Source organism: Aphelocoma coerulescens, chromosome 3, assembly GCF_041296385.1.
Source record: "Aphelocoma coerulescens isolate FSJ_1873_10779 chromosome 3, UR_Acoe_1.0, whole genome shotgun sequence".
Classification (NCBI taxonomy): domain Eukaryota; kingdom Metazoa; phylum Chordata; class Aves; order Passeriformes; family Corvidae; genus Aphelocoma; species Aphelocoma coerulescens.
Genome location: NC_091016.1, coordinates 85,129,254 through 85,149,120, shown reverse-complemented (window position 1 = coordinate 85,149,120; position 19,867 = coordinate 85,129,254). Strand labels below are relative to the sequence as shown.

Here is a 19,867-nt window from a genome sequence, read left to right as displayed (position 1 = left end):
CCTGGCTCCACAAAAACAGGGAACAGCTTTACAATCATCACATTTGTGGATAGGATTTTGTCCTGAAGGTATGGCTGGGGCATTGAACATGATGAGCACCAAACATCCCAAAGTACATGCCTGCTGAAGGGCGTAAGCAACACAGCAGTGTACCATGAAGTGAGACAGGGCACTGTCATGGTGCAGCCACATCACGAGACTTTTCATGAAGGCAGACAGACGATGCCAAAATACACGTCAAGGTGGTCCAGGGGGAATGGTTAAGCTGTTGTCTGGTGCTGGGTGTAGTGTGATTTTAATCAACTTCAATCCATAAGTAAAATTCATTTTGAAGGAAATTGCAGCATCTTCAATATCAACAGTATCTGTACCAAATGCATTCCACAGCTGTTTTCTGAGTGCTATCTTAAATATTACATTAGGATGAACAGTACTCAAACAATAAAGTATTTGTGCTACAATGTTCTATAAAACAAAGTATTTTGTGCAAAGCAAAGAAATCTTAATGTGGTACATAATTCAGGTGCATTAGTTTCAGAGTGTAGCTCCATACCCTATTGTATTGGAGGACAAATGACAAGCCACACATCCAAAGACTAACAATTTTGAATTTTGATACAATGCACATAGTGTTATCTTCCACTATGGTACAGTGTTATGTACTTCAGATATTAATCAAGCACCACCTTGATAAACACTGTGGCAAACTCTGCTGGAGATGCCATGTTACAGGTCAGAGAAGTTTAAGGAATCTTGCTGTGAAATAAGAAAGCTGATCATCTTCTTGATAAGACATTTACCAGACTCTGAATCAAAGACTTGGCAGAAAAGTTCTTGAAAAGAAAGTTACATTGTAAACCTGGTACTGACTTATACCCTTTAAATAAATTCACCTTCTTTAGTGATGAGCATAAAATTAAAGATTTTGTGTTTGTTTTTTGAAGCAAGGCAACCAATAATGCATTTTTAAAAATCAATTCTGATTATCTGCTGCCCCATCTCCCCAGCTTATCTGACCATGTTGCACTACAGGCTTATTCGTCAGTGCAAAACTTCTCACCTACAAAGACGTGAACAGTCACAGTATTGAGGTTACAATCCACCACTGCTACCTCACTGTTCGTGTCACTCTTGTGTCATCTGCCTAGATGAGGCATGGGAGTAAGGTGCTGTGAGTAAAAATGACCTGATCTAGCCCACATTTGGATCAGAAAAGGCCTCCACAGGGAAAAAGGATTGTTGTAACAGGATGGGCAAACATTCACAGAAGTCCTACTAGTGGGTCCAATTAGTACATCCAGTTGAATTTCCTTGCTACCTGTTAATATGAAGCACTGTCTCTCATACAGCAGATGCCATGGGCTGCTGCAAGAGACTTACGCCAGATCATCACTCTATAAATTCCCTGACTAACAGCACCTGTAGAGGTGCAGGTATTTAAGCTAAATCAGAATAGAGTAAAAGAGGAGTTACGTATGAGCCATTGCTGTTCCAGCACCAGAAAGAGGCCTTCTTGCTGTTCACCTTCTTTTTATTTTATGTTTGACACAGCTGAATTGCTCTTGTGGCTAACCTTCTTTACAAAGTATAAACACTATTCCATTCTTATACAAGAGAAATACAGCTGTTTGTTATATACACACACCTTGACAGCAAGTCCTTGAAAGAACAGTGCAACATGAAATTACAGAGCCAACACCCACAGAGCACCTGTTTAGCTGCAGGCCAGGAAGTCTCTGCTGAGGAAGGCAATCTGTTAAGGTAAAATGCTATAACTGAACTCTTAACATTAGAATGGGATAATCAGAATTGTGTGACATGCTCTCATACCACATATTAGTCATATTCTGGTTTACAGACTGTAATTGCTGCATTTCACTGAAGCCATCCAATATAGAGTGGAATTGCTGGAATACATCTCAATGGCATAAGGAAGCAGCCTTGCTGGATGACACGTTATCGACTCTGAATTTTCAGACACGGAATATACTTGAGAGTAAAATGAAGACACGAGTGAGATCACACAAGGTTTCGTCAAGTATTTTTATGTTAACTGTTTTGGTTTATGACTTTTTATGGCTTTTTTGGTTTCTTTAGGAAATTCCTGCACAGCGAAAGGAATGAAGAATTCCAGAAGAGAGTTGACCTCCTTCAGTTCCAGACTGTATTCTGCTGCTATTTTCTCTGCAGTCCATATTTGAGGTTGAAGTTTATGATTATTAAGAAGTGTCAGAGCCTCCACAATGGAAATTTTGCCTATGGGAACTTTCTTAACATCTAGAGCTTCCAAGTGGCCTAATTTTGTAAGTCTCTTTTCCTCCTGTTTACATGGAAGATGTTCACCACCTCCATCTTTTACCTAATTGAGGGAAGGAAAACAAAAAGAGCTCAACAGCAGTTCTGTTTACTGTGCATACTGTAGCAGCTAAACCTCTTTCCTAAATCTGGTGTTTCCTTTTAGCTTTCCCCATATTTTTTTTAAAAGCTTAGCCAGCCCAGCTTCTTCCACAGCCCTTCTATATACAGTGTCAACTCCCAACCAAATGCTGAGAAACTCCTACTCATTGCACTCTAAGTGTTTTATTGGCTTGGCAGCCCTTCATACCAGGCAAACTACAGATTCTGGTAGCCAAATGTAAATGCAGATAACCTAATATTTGGTACTGATTCATTGGGAGGGACAAAAAAATCATACAACAAATTGGTATCCTTCTGATACCACTGGAAAACTATTTCAGGTAGCCTCTCTTCCCTTCCTTTTGTTTTCAAATTTTAGTTTTGCTGTTAAAAGAAATTTCTTCTTTTGCTCTGTCTAGAGAACAAGCTTTCCTGCTATGTTGCAACATCGTATGGAGTTTAATTGCCATGACTACTGCAACATGTAGACACACAAAGTCTCTTCACCAAGGTCCCTTCGTATTTCCAAATAATTTCCAAACCAGCTTTGACTTCCACATATTTCCTTTTATTAAGATTTAACCCGTGAATGACACTGAATAAAAGGATATAATTAAACCTTTCTTAAATTTAAAAGTACTTATATAGTAATCAGAGCCCACAGTCACTGATTATCAGACACTCTGTATTAACTCACATGCTAAGAAAACTGATGTGGATGCTACAGCACCTGTGTGTCTGTTTCTGAACTACAAGGAATGTCTGGCCTGTACTCCATGTCTTCCTTCTACTTTGTGCTAAATCTGTGCTCAGATAAGGAATGATTTTTCAAATCTTAATTAGATCATCTGTCTCTGGGAATCTGCCACTTCAGGACTCCCGAGCTGGTGCTTTCCCACTTACCACAGGCAGACATCCCAAACATACACAGAGGTGTGTAGGCATCATGTATACAATGCACAAAGTCATCAGGATAACATCAGGAATGGGAAAAAGTTTTTGTATTGTTTTGCCCACAAGTCTCTGTGATTACATTTCAGCTGAGCTCTAACAACTGCAAGCAGACATACCACAAGGGCAAGTCTTATGTGGCAGCAACCTCGGAGTAGGCATGGAATCAAGCAAAGATTTGTTCCACTTTTGGCTTTTTCTCAAATCTCTCTTGACAGGCTTATAAATGAATATTGAAAGATACTGAAATTAAACCTTCAGCACTTCAAGATTAGAGCCCTAACCTGTGATGGAAATTAAGGATAGAAATTACTTGAAAATTTCAGGGAGGAACTGAAGAAATCTATTTGCATTTTAAATATTTTTAGACTTGAATACCATGTAAGTGGCAAATTAGAGAGATGTAGGGGTTTTGCTAGATGACTATAAAAATTTTATTGCTGAATAAAGTAGCTGGAATAAAGTAGTCCAATAAAGCAACAGGTAAAACACACAAGCCATAGCACAATATGATGGAAAAGAGGACACTGAACCCCGGTCTGCATTTTACAAAAGAGTATGCTTTGCCTTTCAAACTAGAAGATTGCAGCCACTGGCAATAAGGAAATGATGACCATACAACCCACAAGATCATGTAGAAAAAAACCTAAGGCACTTCATGAGCTGGATTAAAAAAAGTTTCTGCACTGTAGAACATTAGCATCACTAGTTAAAGACTCCATTAAAATGTAAACATCTTTGTCCTCTACCACATGCCTGCTCCCCCAGCAATCCAAATGTTTTCAAACAACCCAGCAAATGACATCTGGCAAACTCCTTTATCTTTGCAAAAGGCTGGAGAACTATCCTGCCTCATAGGAAGCAGAAATGGGAATTTAGGTGAAAAACAATATAAGATCAACTCAGTATTAAAAAGGAAGACTGTGTCAGCATTTACAAGCTTGTATAATCATAATCTGTCACATGTTCAAAACCCGGGGTCAGACACAGTCAGTGCTATTGATGTATAGAAGAGTAATAAAACCACCACTTTTATCTAATGAAAAAAGGTAGCTTTTATGCACTAAGAGCATTTTTCTTGACACAGACTTTGTGCTGAGTTTGAAGACCACAAAGCTGATGCTGGTATTGCTCATACAGAGAGATGCACTCACCCGCACCGGTGGATCTCTGGACTCCACATAAACATCTTTTAGCAAGGTGAGGAACCTATCATCCTTTCTGAGAACTTCTTCTTTTATCTCTGGGTTATCTATAGGCAGTGAGAAGAAGGGAAAGGAGGGAAAAAAAAGGAGAAAAGATTGATCTGAGTCAAATAGTTTCCTTTTTGTTAGTTCTGCCAGCTCATCGCCTCCCCAGAGGCACGGCATGGCTCCCGCAAATGAGCGTGTCCTCTTGGGAAGGTGTCATTCTTCCCACAGCCCTGACCTTAGCGAGACTACTTCACATGGTGGGGCTGGGCCAGTCAGCTGTCACAGCACAGCGGGAAGCACACGCCTGTGGTACACTGCAGCACTGCCTCAGCAGCCGCTCCCTACTGCCACCCCAGCTACTGCCCCCAGCAACCACCAGCACCACCTCCACCAGCTGTCCCAGCAACCACCCCCTCACCGCCCATCAACTGCCCCAGCTCCTGTCCCCATCAACCACCTGCACCGACCGCCCGCTGCGACCGTCCCAGCAACAGCCTCCACCAACCGCACCATTAACTGCCCCCAGCCCCCGCCCTCATCACGGAGCCCCGACAGGCCACCTCCATCACCTCCCTCACGCTGCTTCCCGCTGGGACCCCCCCCCCAACCCCGCGAACCGTCCCACAGCCGCCCCATCGCCGCCGCCGCCGCGGCTCCCGGCATGCCCCGCGCGCCCAGCCCCGCTCTCAATGTCAGTGGCCCCGCACCGAGGCCGCCGCGGCTTCGCCGCCGCCGCCCCTCGCCCCGCAGCCGGCACCCCCTGCCCCTCCTCTGCCCGCGCCACGGCCCCGCGCCGGGCCCACAGAGGCCGCCCCCACCGCCGGGGTCGTCCCGCGGGCAGGCGAGGCCGGCACTCACCGGCCATGGCGTCCGGTCGGGCGGTGGGGTGCCGCGGCGCGGGCGTGGGCTTCTCCTTGCTGATCTCGCGGCGGGCCCGGTTCTCCACGTTAAAATTCCGGAACACGCGGGTCACCCGCCCGCCCATCGCCGCCGCCAGCCGCGCCTGCGCACGGGGCAGGCCGCGACACGGGTTGATGCGCCGCGCCGGCGAATGCACCGGAAGGAAATCGGCCGAGTAGCGCAGGAAAACAAACAAACAAACAAGCGAATGAGAACTACGGACAAGGCGGTTCTCTTTGCACTTCATACGCCCCGGCGTTGCTTTCTCCTTGCCCTCGGCGCTGCCTCCGACGCTGGCCCGGGGCGGCGTTGGTCGTGCCGTGGCTTTTCTAAACGCGTGCGTGACCGGAGCCCCCGCATCGGGCGGGTCCCGTTGGGAATGCTCTCAAAGCCGCGGGCTGCCCCAGAATTTCCTTTTGAGCCGTGGTGGCTGGCGTGAGCCCCGGGACACGTCATGTCGTGACTGTCGCCACTGTTTTATCGGCGGGGATAGGCGCGGCTCCAAACTGCAGGGAGGGACATTTATTTCTCCCGTACTGTTGAGAATTTGTAGGCTGCACAATGCTTTCAGGGTGCAGACCCTCTTTTTCAGCGCAAGCAAATAACCTTTCTTCTGACTTTGCAAAAAATAGCAAAAACTACTTGTGAGGAAATACTGAGGAGGCCTTGAGCCATGCATGATAAGAAAGGTAAAATTGTAGACAGAATCTAAATTGCTGAGATGGAATCATCAGTTCGTAGATTCGAGAAGCAAAGTGTGAAAATATACAGAATCCTCAGAGAAAGGAAGGTAGGAAGAACAAGAGTAAGAGCTATTGGCCTGATGCAAAAAGCGATAAAGCCTGATGGTTGACTACTTTATTCAACCATGACTGCTGATAAGGTGTTTGTAACCAACAGAGATCATTGACACTTCAATCTCAGCTGCTGTGTGAATTAGTCGATAAATAATTCCCTTATGGTTTGAAATTGTCTATATGCTGTTTGCAGACTCTTAGTGCCTTCTGGGCTGCTAGTTAGTGCATAGTAGTTGCCTGAATGAAGTGACCTGGAGTGGGAGTGTTAATGCAGGGCAGAAAAAAGACCAGACTTCTTCTTGTGTTTTTTTTTTTTTTTTGGTGGTGGTGGGGGGGGGGGGTGTTTTGTTTTAATGTGGGAAACATCTTTTTTTCTGCCCTTGCATCTATCTAGTTGTTCTTACTATTGTGGGTATGCAAAACTTGGGGTTTCAGAACTTGATCTTCTACTAGTAGCTTTATTTAGTAGTAACAATTACGATGTGATAGTTATCAGGGCTACATTTAATGCTGGATTAAAGAATGACTGTTTTCCTTAGAGAGAAGTCAAATAGATTTAGACAGACAATGGAGACAAGGCAACATAAGCATGGTTTGTGCTGGATTTCTGCTGTCTTTGGGAATCAGGAAGGTCCATTTTCTCCACTTGTTTATTTTAAAGGCTCTCGTAGTCTGTAGGATGATAGAAACATGTTTTTGTTCTCTGGTTATAAGCTTCCTGACCCTGTCTTACTTTAGACATTGCATGCAAATGAATTAAGAAGACAAGTGATATAGTGATAATAGGAAGCTGTTAAAATCTGCTGAAGTCAGACCGGTGACAAGTTTATTTAATCATCTATAGTCAACTACTTGCTGACTAAACCTGTGTTCTTGAGTCCAGGATTTGATACTTTTGTAAGTGGTGAGTCTGTCTGTGTGGCTATAATGGAAAAATCCACATGGATGCCTTTGGTGGTTGTAGCCTTTGGTACTTGTAAAAGTACCTTTTATAGGTACTTCAGCATTTCTCTGAGACGTATCCCTATTGATCTGTCTGCAGATCAGCCATTGTGCCAAATTTGGAAACAAAGTTTCTCCTTCAAAAGCTAAGAACTCCCAGCTTCTGGGATCAAACTCGGCGCAGGGCTTCTGTCTTCGTAAAGCCTGAATGTGATTAACACTGCTATAATATTTACTGACAGCAAAATAAATTCACCAGAAATCAGTCAGTTAAAAATAAAGAGTGATGTCATGCTCTGCCTGTCACTTCCTACCACTGAGGATGGAACAAAGCTGTTCTTTTCAGGTATAAAGACACACCAAAAGTACAAGATTTTTATTCTTAGACTGTACCAAGCAAAAGAACTGAGATTGAAAAAATATATATATTTTTAATAATTTGGTATTTTACCAATGTGACCATGTTGATATTAAATATAAATAATCAAGAGGTTGGATTTTTTTTTGTCATATAAAGCATCTGCAAGTGGGATGATTAAAAAATGAATGTATGTGTATTCAGCTTAGATAGAGTTTCAAATGGGATGCATTTTTATTGAACTAGGACTCTGAATTTTTCCAAGTAATTTAAAAATAACATAACAAAACAGCCCATGAGAAGAACACAGGCTATCCAGCTGAGTTCATATACACCAGCAGCCTGTTCTCAATGCTGGGCAGCACCAAACACATCAGAGAAAAATACTGTAACTCGCATGATATACGTGTGCCATGGGCTGCCACACTAGATCTCCTTTTTATCCTTTCATACCTCTTAGGAGAGACATTTCTAAAGCTGCTGTGCACCTGGAAAATAAAAAGTACATTTGTGACTGTTCTTTGAATCTTTTTGGTTTTTCATCCCAGTTTTGATTAGATGTTGTGTGTATTTTTTTCTTTCTCAGCTAGTTCTGTAGCTGAGTGGAAAATGAGAAATTAATTTTGATAGTTAACTAGCATCAAAAGTCTGATTGACCTGTTGAAAATTCCCTTTAGAGAAGGGAGGAGTGTCTTGTCATTAACTTGTGTTACTGTGTGGTACTACTAAGGTTTCTTTGCTGTCTTCACTACTCAGAAGATCAGGAATCAGAGTGTAAGTCCAGATGGGCAGGTAATCTCAGTGAAATAAGAGTCTTTTTTTGGTAACAGGTGCCCAGCTAGAGAATCTTAGAGAGGAGGCAAGTGAGGTTTGCTTCGTGATTTGTGGTCTGGGAATGGCACAGCAGTCGACCACAGAAGAAAATTAGGAATGCCCTAATACAGCAGCAGTACAGGTTTATATTTTATTCTGTCCACATTTTCTACCACTGACACTGTTTTTCTCTTCTCATCTTTTTGTTGTTGCTTGTTCATAATTGATGTCAGTCTAAATGGATACTTAAGCAAATTCATATATCATTAGGATTCAGGGAGTTGAGGCCTCTATCCTGATTACTGGTTTACCAGTAAACACAATGAGAGCATTGATCCTTTTGTTCCTTATCTCATCAGTGTTAGGCAGAACCAGAGAACACAGAATTAGCAAGAATTGATTATGAGCCAAGTAAAAATGACTGTCCTGCAACTTTGTAAAGGTGAACTCAAGAGAGATGGACTTACTGATGAATCACTTTTGCCTTTCAGTGATTTTTGGTCGTTCTGTTGCTTAATCTGGTTTGTTTCTCTGTTACTGGTTTCAACTGATCCATCATTTACTGGCTTCTGAAGTATCTACAGAATGATCTACATTGAAGGATTTTGCTTAATTCCAGTCTGTGATCAGAGTGTTCCTGAACACTTGCATATTTTCAAGGCTAGGTGGCTGCAGTGCTTTATGTAAAGGAGTTTTTGTCAAGTCCTTATGTGGATGAAGTTTATGGCAAGTGCAGCAAGCTCAGTGTTGCAGGCTCACACACCAGGCCAGACAGATCACTAGCTTCTTGTCAGATAGTACTAATTTCAAAGACATTGCATTTAAATTCTCCTGATTGACTGTGGCTTGACATACCTGACATAATCTTCAATATTTTTCTTGTCTGATTGTTGTATCTCAATAAGCAGTTTACTTTGAGTTGGAAATGCACAGTAGGAGCCAGCATATTTGAGAATGAGGCAGCCTGGTACTGGAATTAATTAATTTCATCAGTTACACATGCCTTTTTACTTCATTTTTACTCATAGGATTCAGTACCCCATGCTCTCTTCTCAGTGGCAATACTAGCTGAGACAATGGTCAGCCTTATTATTTCTTGTAACCCTGACTTCAGTTCTTCCCTCTTGCCAGAGTGAGGATGTAGGAACGCCTCCAGAGCAAACAACATTGCATAGATGGTCTGATTTAAGAAAGAGAAGAGCTCCCTTAACTTTTCTAAGCTGTATCAATCACTGATGATTTCACTGTTCCCACAGCAAGCTCCTGGAAACACAAGAGGAGAAACAAAAGGCATATGACAGGAGGAGTGCAAATACCTTGAAGTGGTATTGCTGCCAGGTTGGTTGGTTGGTTTGCTTGTGAGAGTTTTCACTTTGCTGCCAGATTGTTTTCCTCCAGCAGTGACAGAAACAACTGTACCAGCTCCAATGAGGGGGAGGTGAACCAGCAGTGGGAAGAGACTGGGTGGAATGGAGAGGTGGCTGGCTCATCTTGGGCTGGCTTTGTTGGTGCTCTAACATGGCCCAAGACAAAAAACATCCTTTGTACTGATTTGAGGCAGTTACAGTAGCCATGATTTTACTGCACTGCCACTGCAGTAGCTGTCTGATAGTCCAGGAGATAGCTGGTGAATGGATTCAGAATATTAGCTATCTGCTGGAGTTTCTTTCATGAAATATAACACGTAAAAATAACAAATGTATAACCTATGTGTGCTGGCAAGATGCTCTTCTACAATAATGTAATAATTTTCCATCCCCAAAGGATATTTCTATTCTCTCTATATGGTTTTAATTTATGATGGCATAACTATTTATACAGGTGTGATGCATTTTGTATACATAACTTTATAATTTAGTTCTATTATCTGTGACTTGATGTATCAAGGGATTGATTTGCCATGCTTTTATAAGTAGATGCAGAACCATTTGTATTTATTCCTTTTACACTTGAATTGCATCCTTCTGCAATTTGCAAACTGTGTATTTGCAGGTGTGAATTACATGAAAAACTGAAGTCTGTTTTATTTACCTATGAGGAGCCAAATTTTGTGCAGAATAGGAAATCCAAAATGACCTCAGTGAACACTTCTAAAACCATTTTATATATATCTCTGTCTTAAAGAAGGGTTATATATAGATCTTAAGAAGCTGGAGAAGTTACAGTGTGGTTTAATAGCTCAGTGTCTTAATCAGTGTTATGCTGGTTAAGTAGCATTTGAGTCCATGTCCTACTGTATTCTTTTAGACACAGTAGCTAAAAATCTGCCTGGCACACACAGAGGATTCTTTGCAGATATTCAAGGAATACCATAGTGAGATTACACAACTTTCCTGGCTGATTCCACAAGCCATTTCAAGTCCTCTAATTTCCAAAAAGCAAATGGATCTACACTAATGCTGGAAGAGGAGTCTATTAGGGGAAGCTGCCAGACTGCAGAGCAAAGAAAATGTGACCATAGGGTTACAACTTACAACCTTTAATTAAAAGCCTTGAAGTAAAGATGAATGTGCAATATTGCATTACCAAAAGATAAACAACAGAACGTGATTAGAGAAATATATCCAATTCATTTATCTAGTCCAACAAACAAATGAATATTCTAAGATTGCATGCAGTCACCAGTAGAGTTACAATATTAAAGTCTTGCTGATTCAAACAATTTTTTCTTAAATTTCTGGTTGAAATAACTTTATTCTAAACTCTAAGTAGCAACTGTGTAGTAATTGACCTTAAAGCATATAAAACAGATAAAATCCTGTTGACTTCAATAACATTTATCCGGAGTAGGATAAATAGGAATGAAAATAGTGGGAAAGAATCCAAAGCTCTATACAAAAATCTGCATTTTAAATGAATCAAAAATTCTTAGAATTTGGAGTGTAATTCAGTGAGGGTCAGGAAAAAAATTCACGAGGGAAGATTCTTCATAACTATGTTCTGTCTACTTCATGGGGTTTGTTTGTTTTATGTCTTACTGTGAAATACCCTGTGGAAGCCCTTAAATAGAGACACAGTTTTAGACATATTGATGATCAGGGCAAAATAGATTTATTATCTACTTGCTTCATTTACCATAAAATATTATGTTTTATTTGATTTAGGAATATACCAGTATGGATTATGTAGCACAGTGTTGTAACAGGAATAATGTTCACTACAAAGGATTTGGTCTACACCTAATGCAGTATCCCTAAACGTATGTCACAGAGAAGGATATAGTTGAGACAAGTGCTGGATTTTTTCAGTTAATTTTGCATCATTCCCTGATACTATACTTTATGTACACTAATACAGAAAATAAATTACATTCTTCCTACAGGTCTTCTGAGCATTTTCATTTGTATGTATCACCATTTACCTGAGTGATTACATATCCAAATTGTGCTGACAGAGAATGCATTAAAGAAAGAAGAAAAGGTTTCAATGATACCAACACATGGCTACCAGTATTAGAGTTCAAGTGGAAATAATTACTGAAGTTAGAGAGCCCTTTTGTGTGCCTCTTCTTTCCACAGCATCAAAAATCTCGGGGCAGCATGTGGGACGCAGATGTATTTTGAACAGTTACATTTACTAATCATATAGAGAGATACAGTGGTTAAATATGCAAGTGTTGGGTTGCTCTGGGGGCTACTAAAATAGACCATTAAAGAGGTCCCCAAATATTTAAAGTACTGCCTCTATGTACTAAAAGTTCATTTTTAGGTTGTATAATAAGGGCATGATTAAGCTTCAAAGCTCCAGCATTTTAATGCAGACTTACTGAGACTCCTTGAAGACAGAGCTCTTTCTTTATGTAAGATGTCTCTGGGATCCTGATGAAGCTACCACACTTTCCTGTATACATAATAGAATATAAAACCAGTGTTCTTAAGCATTAGTTCAGGAACTGTATAGGTACTATTATACTTTTTTGGGCTAGAAAATGCTGAAAATGGTCAAGTTTCCTTTAGTCAATGAACAGTTTGTCAGGGTGACTCACATTGTTCTAATATGAATTAAGGAGTTCTCTGCAGGGTATAATGATAAGTGATAACAAATGATAAATTTCACATGCACAAAATTGGTAGAAGTTAGTTAAAAAAATCCCTCTGAGCACCTTTCTGTGCGACTGGGTCTCAGCATCTAAGAGCTGCCAGGAGATGAGGTTCCCTGCTGTACCTACAAGTAGCAGGTCTCAGCCTGTGGATGACAGACTTTAAATAATTCAGTACACTCAGTTACTCCAGAGGAAATGTCTGTTGATGGCCTGTCTGAATTACGGCAGCAAAGCCTCTTGTCAGAAGTGCTGCCAGACTCATCAATGGATTGTGACATGGGCCAGTTTCGTCCTGGTGTAAAATCTCTTGTCAGCCTGTAGAAATAATCCCTGCAGGGCATCTCTCTTTGCAGCATGGGGAAATTCACCTCTCACCCCAAGAACAATTGAGATTTTTAGAATTCTGCAAGCTGCTTCTGCAGTCTTTCACTTTTTGTTCAGACGTCAGAGGGAACATGCTAAGTTATTTGTTCTTGTTTAATACTTTAATCTGTTTGGAAAACATGGGTCATCTTCTAGTGGTTAATTGCTCCAACAATGACGTGTTTTCATTTTTTTCTGACACCCGTGTGGATGTACTATATTCTGGTTTTGGGCATGGGGTTGAGAAGCAGAACTACAGGCTCTTCTCATAGGAGACAGAACAATATCGATTTCAGAATCTGTCCTCTCTCTCTTCAAGTGCTGAAATGCACATACCAGTGATCCCACTAGCTGTTGCAGCTCCCAGTAACAAAGCAAGATATATTTTTCTCTTTTTAATGAATGGATGATGTCGACCATTGCCTTTTGTTCTTTCTATTGATTCACATGTATTTCAGGCTCTTCCACAATATCCTAAGATAGGTTAGAAAATGGAGTGGAAAGTAACACTGCAATTTTTAAAACAGCAGTTACACTTTTTGCTAAAATTAAATATTTTTTTCAGATGTTTTGTCTTTCTGAGGCATAAATAAGGTGTGGGTTTGTTTTTTTTTTTTGTAGTGCAGTGTATAAATTGAAAATAGAGAGTAAAAAGCTAAAGTATAGTCAGAAAATGTGTAATTAAAAGCTATTATGAAAAATTATGAAAAACTGTGAAAGTGTGTTCCTGTTTCCTAATAATAGGAAAAATCTGAAAGGTTTAAATTTTGATACTTTTTACAACTTAGCATTTTATTAATGCATTATGTGTGTTTGCCAGAGGCGACCATACATGTATTTTTTTATTGCCCCTGTAGACTGGGAGTTAAATGGAAATAATATTTGCTTTAATGCTAACATTTTATCTGGTGTTTCTGATTTTGCAGGTTATTCCCACTGGGCAAAACAGAAGATGGCTTCAACGACTCCTCTGAAGGCATCTTGCTCATCTGGGTTCTGTTCCTATCAAACTGTATACATAAACCCCTTTTTTCTGGACACAGCAGGAAATAGGAGATAGTTTCCGTGCTCAGTCTCAGGCCCCACCAGGCAACATTCACTCACACATGTACACAGACACACAATTGTATGCTGTTGTTGCTTTTGTGGGCAGGAGGGGCTGTTGTCATTATAGCCCTTGCTGTCACAACCCTGATGTTTCATTTAATGACTTCCATAACCTGTCTCCCTCCAAGCTGCTTTTTGTATATTTATCTCAAATTACAGAGTGACTCCCCAGACAATTTTCAGTCCTCCTGATTTCAGACCAGATTATTCAACTTCCACTCCAGGTCTCTCATTCTGGTGAATAATTTGAGCAGTGACTTCAGTTGTTTTGGATAAAATTAATTTTTAAGAGAAGGGTATTTGACTGTAGCTGGAATGGAAGTAGGCTATCATTCCTAGCAACCTTAAATAGGATTTAGACTTTTTCATAAATCAAAGGTACCTCTCATGAAAGTAAGTTGCAGCCTTTTAGTGTCTCCTGCACCATTATGACTTTTCTGTCTATATAAGCAGACAAGTGCCTGGTTCCCAGAGTGGAATCCATCATCCTGAAGTTAATTTCAAGTATCTTTTTTGTGTGCTTACCAGAAGCAATTTAAAGCTGCAGTCTAACAGTGCATTGTCTCTAAAGGAGAATCCTTCTTCTGCCAGTAGCCACCCCTCAGCCCCCTTGGTAAGAAGGGCTCCTCTGCCTCCGTGGTAAGCCAGTTCAATCCACTGCCTGTGCAGAAAACCGCTCGCTTTCTATTCTTTCATTTTATTTTTTTTTCAGATACCCCTTGTTTAAGAGGGTGAGTAAGAAGCATAGCACATATGTCTTCCTCAAGTACAGTCATGATCCAGAAAGTGGCTGAGGGGTTTCAAGACTTTGGTATCTAAAGTAGGGATTTTATCTTTCGTAATTTGTCAGTGACAAGAAGAGGACTTCTAACTAATGTGCTAAGGATCTTCCTCTTTGTCCTGCTCTTTTGTCAAATCTTTGGTTTATTGTTGTGTTGCTGTTGTTGGTTGGTTGGTTGGTTGGTTGGTTGGTTGGTTTTTTTTGTTCTAGCATCTCTGATGTTTTATAGTGATGAAAAGAGAAACATTGTGCTCTGGACTAGTATGCCTGTTAAAAATGATTGAGTTACAGAAATTCACCTCCAAGTACATACATACATACAGAACTATTCCCACATATACTAGATGGATTAACAATTATTACACCTAAATCTGATCTCTTATGAAGGTAGAGCAAGTCTTGGGCTTACATGGCCAGCCTGTCTAGTATTTGATGTATGGAGCACCATTTCTTGTCTTTCATCATGATTCAAATGATGATATTGCAGACCACCATGCATGCAGCCTAACCAGTACAAGAAAATTTTGAGAAATCAAGCACAGACCCTTCAGAGAACTTTGTCTCAGTCTCTCATTTGTTGAGCAACTATGCAGAGATATGTTAGAGTGGCTTTTGCAGTATTCAGATACTTCCTTGGCTAGTTAATATCAAGAATGGAAAAAGACATAACATACCTTCTGGCAAACATGGACAAAAAGATATAAATTAAAACAAGCATGCTCCTTATCTCTACTGGTATTTTTTTGATATTCAAAATAAGCAAGTTTGCATACATGTGGAACTTGCACGTTCTATCATCAGTTATATGATTGATTAAAGATTCCATCCTATTTGAAAAAACAGATTTCTTTTAGGAAACTGTCTATTCCATATTTCTACTGTTCCTTAACTAAGGAGTTAAACATTGGAATGTCAGCCTGTCAGGGTTCATTTACACTGTGTTAGGTGAACCTTTGGTCTGAATAAGTAGAGTTACTATTCTGCCAGTGTGACTAAGAAAGTTCTTCCTTCACTGATTTAACAGCACCAGTCATGCACATGAAAATAACAGGCTTTTAGAAACTAAGGTTTCCATATTGCCCAAGCACCACTGTGAGTGGACTCCTCTATTCTGTGAATATGTTGAGTAGAATATCTTCTGTTTCCAGTGCGCAAATCCTGACAAAGGTGCAGGGGTCTTAGTTCAGACACTGAGGAGCTGGAGTAAGCTGTGACCTTGTATCACTGGTATCTACAGAACATCGTTATTTTGGATATCTACCTAGTTCTTCCTAACACTGTCTATGAATTCATGCTCTGACAACATGAAGCCATACAGAACCTTCAATAATGCCCTAAAAACCACAGAGAACTGTTAGAACACATACTGAGAAGGAATGAGAGGCTGGTAGCATATGCTGAAACAACCTAAAAGGTAGCAAGCCTCAAACTGTGAGTGCTGGGTGTAGCAGCCTATGATAACTGATTTCTGCAGGTGCTTTTGCATGGGGAAATGCTGGAAGTCCTTGACCAGATATGGAATCAGCTATTCTCGAGATGGTGCCTGGAAAGTGGATAGTCCCAGGTAGAGGAAGACTACACATGCTCGCTGTCCCATGCTGTGTTTCCATTGTGTACCCACTGGCTCTTCTTACTCTTTTCGTCTTCAGAGGTTAGAAACTGGGAGAGCTTTATGATTAAACAGTTAACTTTTTTTTTTAACTGCGTGAGGAAGGAGTTGCTGCTCTGCATAGTTAGCACAGTGAGGTCAGCTGTGCCAGCTGTAGTTGTGGAAGGAATGATAGAAAATCCTTTGGTTCTGCAGACAGACTAAGCTCAATAAATTACTTTTATGGGCTCTCCCTCTCCCTGCAGGTTTCTAACACCTGAATCCTCCCTGTTATGAGGGGGATGACTGATTGTCTAATTGCCCCAGAATTAAGAGTGAAGCAAACATTCAGTCATTCTGTCAGATCTTCAGTATCCCCATGCTACTTTCCTTTGCAGAAAGGACCTGAATGTAAGAAAAGGCTGAAGGAAGAGTAATCTAAAGACACTGTTATACAAACAGAATAAAAGTCCAACATTAAAAAAGGAAGAAAAAACTCACTGGTTTTGAAAACAAAGACCTGCAGAGTGCTCTACACAAAGGTCTACGCTTTTGTTATCAGAGTGACAGTACCAAGGCTTACAACAGGCTCCATAAAGCATTACATATACAAGCTCATCTATCACAGTGTAAAAAGCACTGCAGGAGTGCATGGTCTTTCTCCCTCTTCCTGACCCCAGGTTTTATCCTTACTCTTCCTTTGCCAGCCATGTCATGATCCCTTTCATCTGATCAGAGGTTTTCATACATCAGAGCCTCCAGCCTGATGCTTTTGCTGCAGCCACATGCTGAATGAAGCAGCTACATTTTCAGAGTACTGACAGTAAAATATGTTTCCTTGATGTTAGAAATACACCTCCTACTTCACAGAAATAAAAGCTGTGGAGTATCACATCTAATGTGCCAGACTATTTTGATTTCAACAGTTTAGAAGTTGAGAATGATTTTGTTTAAACCAGCTTCAGGCTGAGCCATGCTCAACTGTTCATTGGGTGTAGGGGGGATCTAGGAAAGGGAGATGGAGGAATAAGAAAATTGTTAACATTCAGTGGCCAGCAATTTACCTACCAAAAGTACTATAAGGTTGCTTGGAGAACTGTTTTTTTAGTTTATTGTCCAACCTCCACTTCCTTTTTCCCTTTCTGTAAATGTTAAGGGCTGCATCCAGGGCTCTATTCAGAACAACATACATAGCAGAAGAAGTATTGCAAGGTTTGAGCAGGACCTTACACACCCTACCTGTCAGGAAGTTTCTTTCCTTCGATAGGGGATGTCACCTCATGTGACTAAATGTGTTCCAAATGAAAGAACCAGGTCAAAGCAATAACCTAGACAACTTCAATGTTACAGCTAACACTACTATTTATATAGCTTCTACTGAGAAGGGAATAGTTACTCCCTTACGTGTTTTAATTTTCTTTTGCCCACTGGGCTTCTTTTATGCAGGTGCTCTCATGTAGTTTGTATTTGTCAGCTCCACCAACCAGCAGAAAACCCGAGGCACTTCGGGGTTTTCTTCTAGCTCCAGTTGCAATGAAAATAGAGGGTGGGATTGCAGATACTACATTTTCTTCCTTTTTTAATGTTGGACTTTTATTCTGTTTGTTTCTTTTAGATGTTTGTGGTACTGACATGTAACCTGGAAAATGCTCAGCTGAGAGAACTGCTCAGAACATAATGTAGTGTTTGATGTTTTCATGTTTTTAATCAAAATAGTGGTGCTGGGTATACTTTCAGACACAATTAGGAATTGCCTGTGTTTATCTGGTTAATTTTCAGAACGTTGAGATAACATGCACCACCAGTACAGCAGGTTTACATTCAGCTTTGCAAATTACGAAGAGCACTGTAAGACTAATTGATGGGTTAAGTACAGATGAGTAGTAAAAAACCTCTGAACAGAAGGTTTACACAAACACTGATTGCACATGATCAGAGATTGCTGTAACTTGTGCCTGTGTGGAGAATTCATCATAAATCACCATAAGATGAGACTCTTGCAAACCATACGGGAATCTGAACTGCATAAGTGTTCAGTATGGAAAGTTGAGTGATACATGATCCTGATACAGTGACTGTTAATCATTTTAGATGTTATCTGAAAACTAGGAGGAAAAAATGCTTCCTGGTGTGGCTGGAACCATGAGGCACTGTAGTATTCATGGAGGTTCCAGCAACAGAAATTTTAATTTACTTTTCTTCATAGTGTCTGAAGGGGTAACACAAAATTCTGTATTTATGTTTGAAAGCAGTCTCAGTTTTAAGTTCAAGCCAGCTGTACCCTGAGGCTGAAACACGGCCATGTTTTGGCAGCAGGGAAGACTGCCATATGTTGCAGTGATAAAGAAATTACACTGATGCCAATCTCTGAAGTCAGTCTTCTAAAAAATATATAAGGGAGTATATTTGTGGCAATATGAGCTTTGAGAGAGAGAGAGTAAAAGAGCGTGACAAGCTTTTACTTAAGGATAATTTTTCTATCTCTTTAATGGTAAATGCTGCAAGTCATAATTTACTGTTGTTCTTGAGAGTTGTTGTATATAATATATAAATCCATTGCATCTCCCCGTTACACAGAATTGCTTGCTGTCTAGCTTTCAATAGCTATAGGACAATTCCATGCTGTGAATAAGTTCTTACTTATTGACTGGCTTTTAGTGAGCACAAACTGGAAATTGATAAGAAGATCCTTTTTTTAGGAGTCATTCAGGCAGGCCTCTAAATGAGACCATGGGTGTGGAGACCCTGGACTTGGCTGGCAGCACTATGACATACTCTTTCCTTTTTTAAGGTCAACATAGGCCATTGGTTTGTAGCTCTTATGGGTGAATTCCAATGCTTTTAAAATTGGCAATTAGTTTGTTTTAGTTCCAGCAGTATGTCAAGGATCTTTGAACACAACTATTTGTATTCTTGATATGCGTATAATAAAATGTATTGTAGGATGTGTTCTTACAGTGCAGTAGTTCCAAACCGCATCTACTGCAACCTTAATGCAGAACAAAATATCCAGTAAAAAATATGGCTCTCACTCATAAACCTTCTGTTCCCTGCTGGAAGCACTGAAGCTGCTGTTTCTTGTTGCTGAAGGACTGTTACTGATCCATAAAGTTGACTATCTGAGCAATTTTAAATTCCCTCCATTTACCAGTGTCCTGAGGTGCCTTTTTTAGATTGCTAAGAACAGACTATGGATTACAACAGCATCTTCTTTTATGTCCATGAAACATATGGCCATAAACCACCATTTATGTCCTTGAGCTTTTGAAAGAAATTATCCAGAGATGCGATAAATTTGTTTTGAAGCAGAAGTTTTACTGCTTGCTAGGTCAATAGTTTCCAGATACACATTTTCTTGCCCAGCAATGATGGTAGTCTTCCAACTTGCATTTTTTGACAGTATACAAGCTAAGTTCTTCTGCATCTCCTGTGCCAACAGGTCCAGCTAGCTTTATAGTGAGGACTCTAATTCATTTGCATTCTTTGCATGTACACTTCCATTTCCACTTCTCTTAAATTCCCACAGCACTTTGCACCTGTGAAAAAAACATTGGCTGTTTCTGTAATTTTTTTCAGAGTGAGACAGATATCTCCTAAGAAGATACTAATTGTTTTTCATGGCCCTCCATCTCATC

General features: G+C 40.5%; 1 protein-coding gene across 1 annotated transcript; it reads right to left on the bottom strand.

Annotated features, from left to right (window-relative positions):
- Positions 1-2,029: 2,029 nt before the first annotated feature.
- Positions 2,030-6,233, bottom strand: NDUFAF4 (NADH:ubiquinone oxidoreductase complex assembly factor 4). The gene is made up of 3 exons (XM_069011116.1): positions 5,400-6,233; positions 4,503-4,600; positions 2,030-2,359 (listed from the first exon to the last, which is right to left on the bottom strand). Exons 1-3 carry the CDS (start codon positions 5,686-5,688, stop codon positions 2,045-2,047), a joined length of 702 nt encoding a protein of 233 aa, XP_068867217.1. The 5' UTR covers positions 5,689-6,233; the 3' UTR covers positions 2,030-2,044.
- Positions 6,234-19,867: the final 13,634 nt, after the last annotated feature.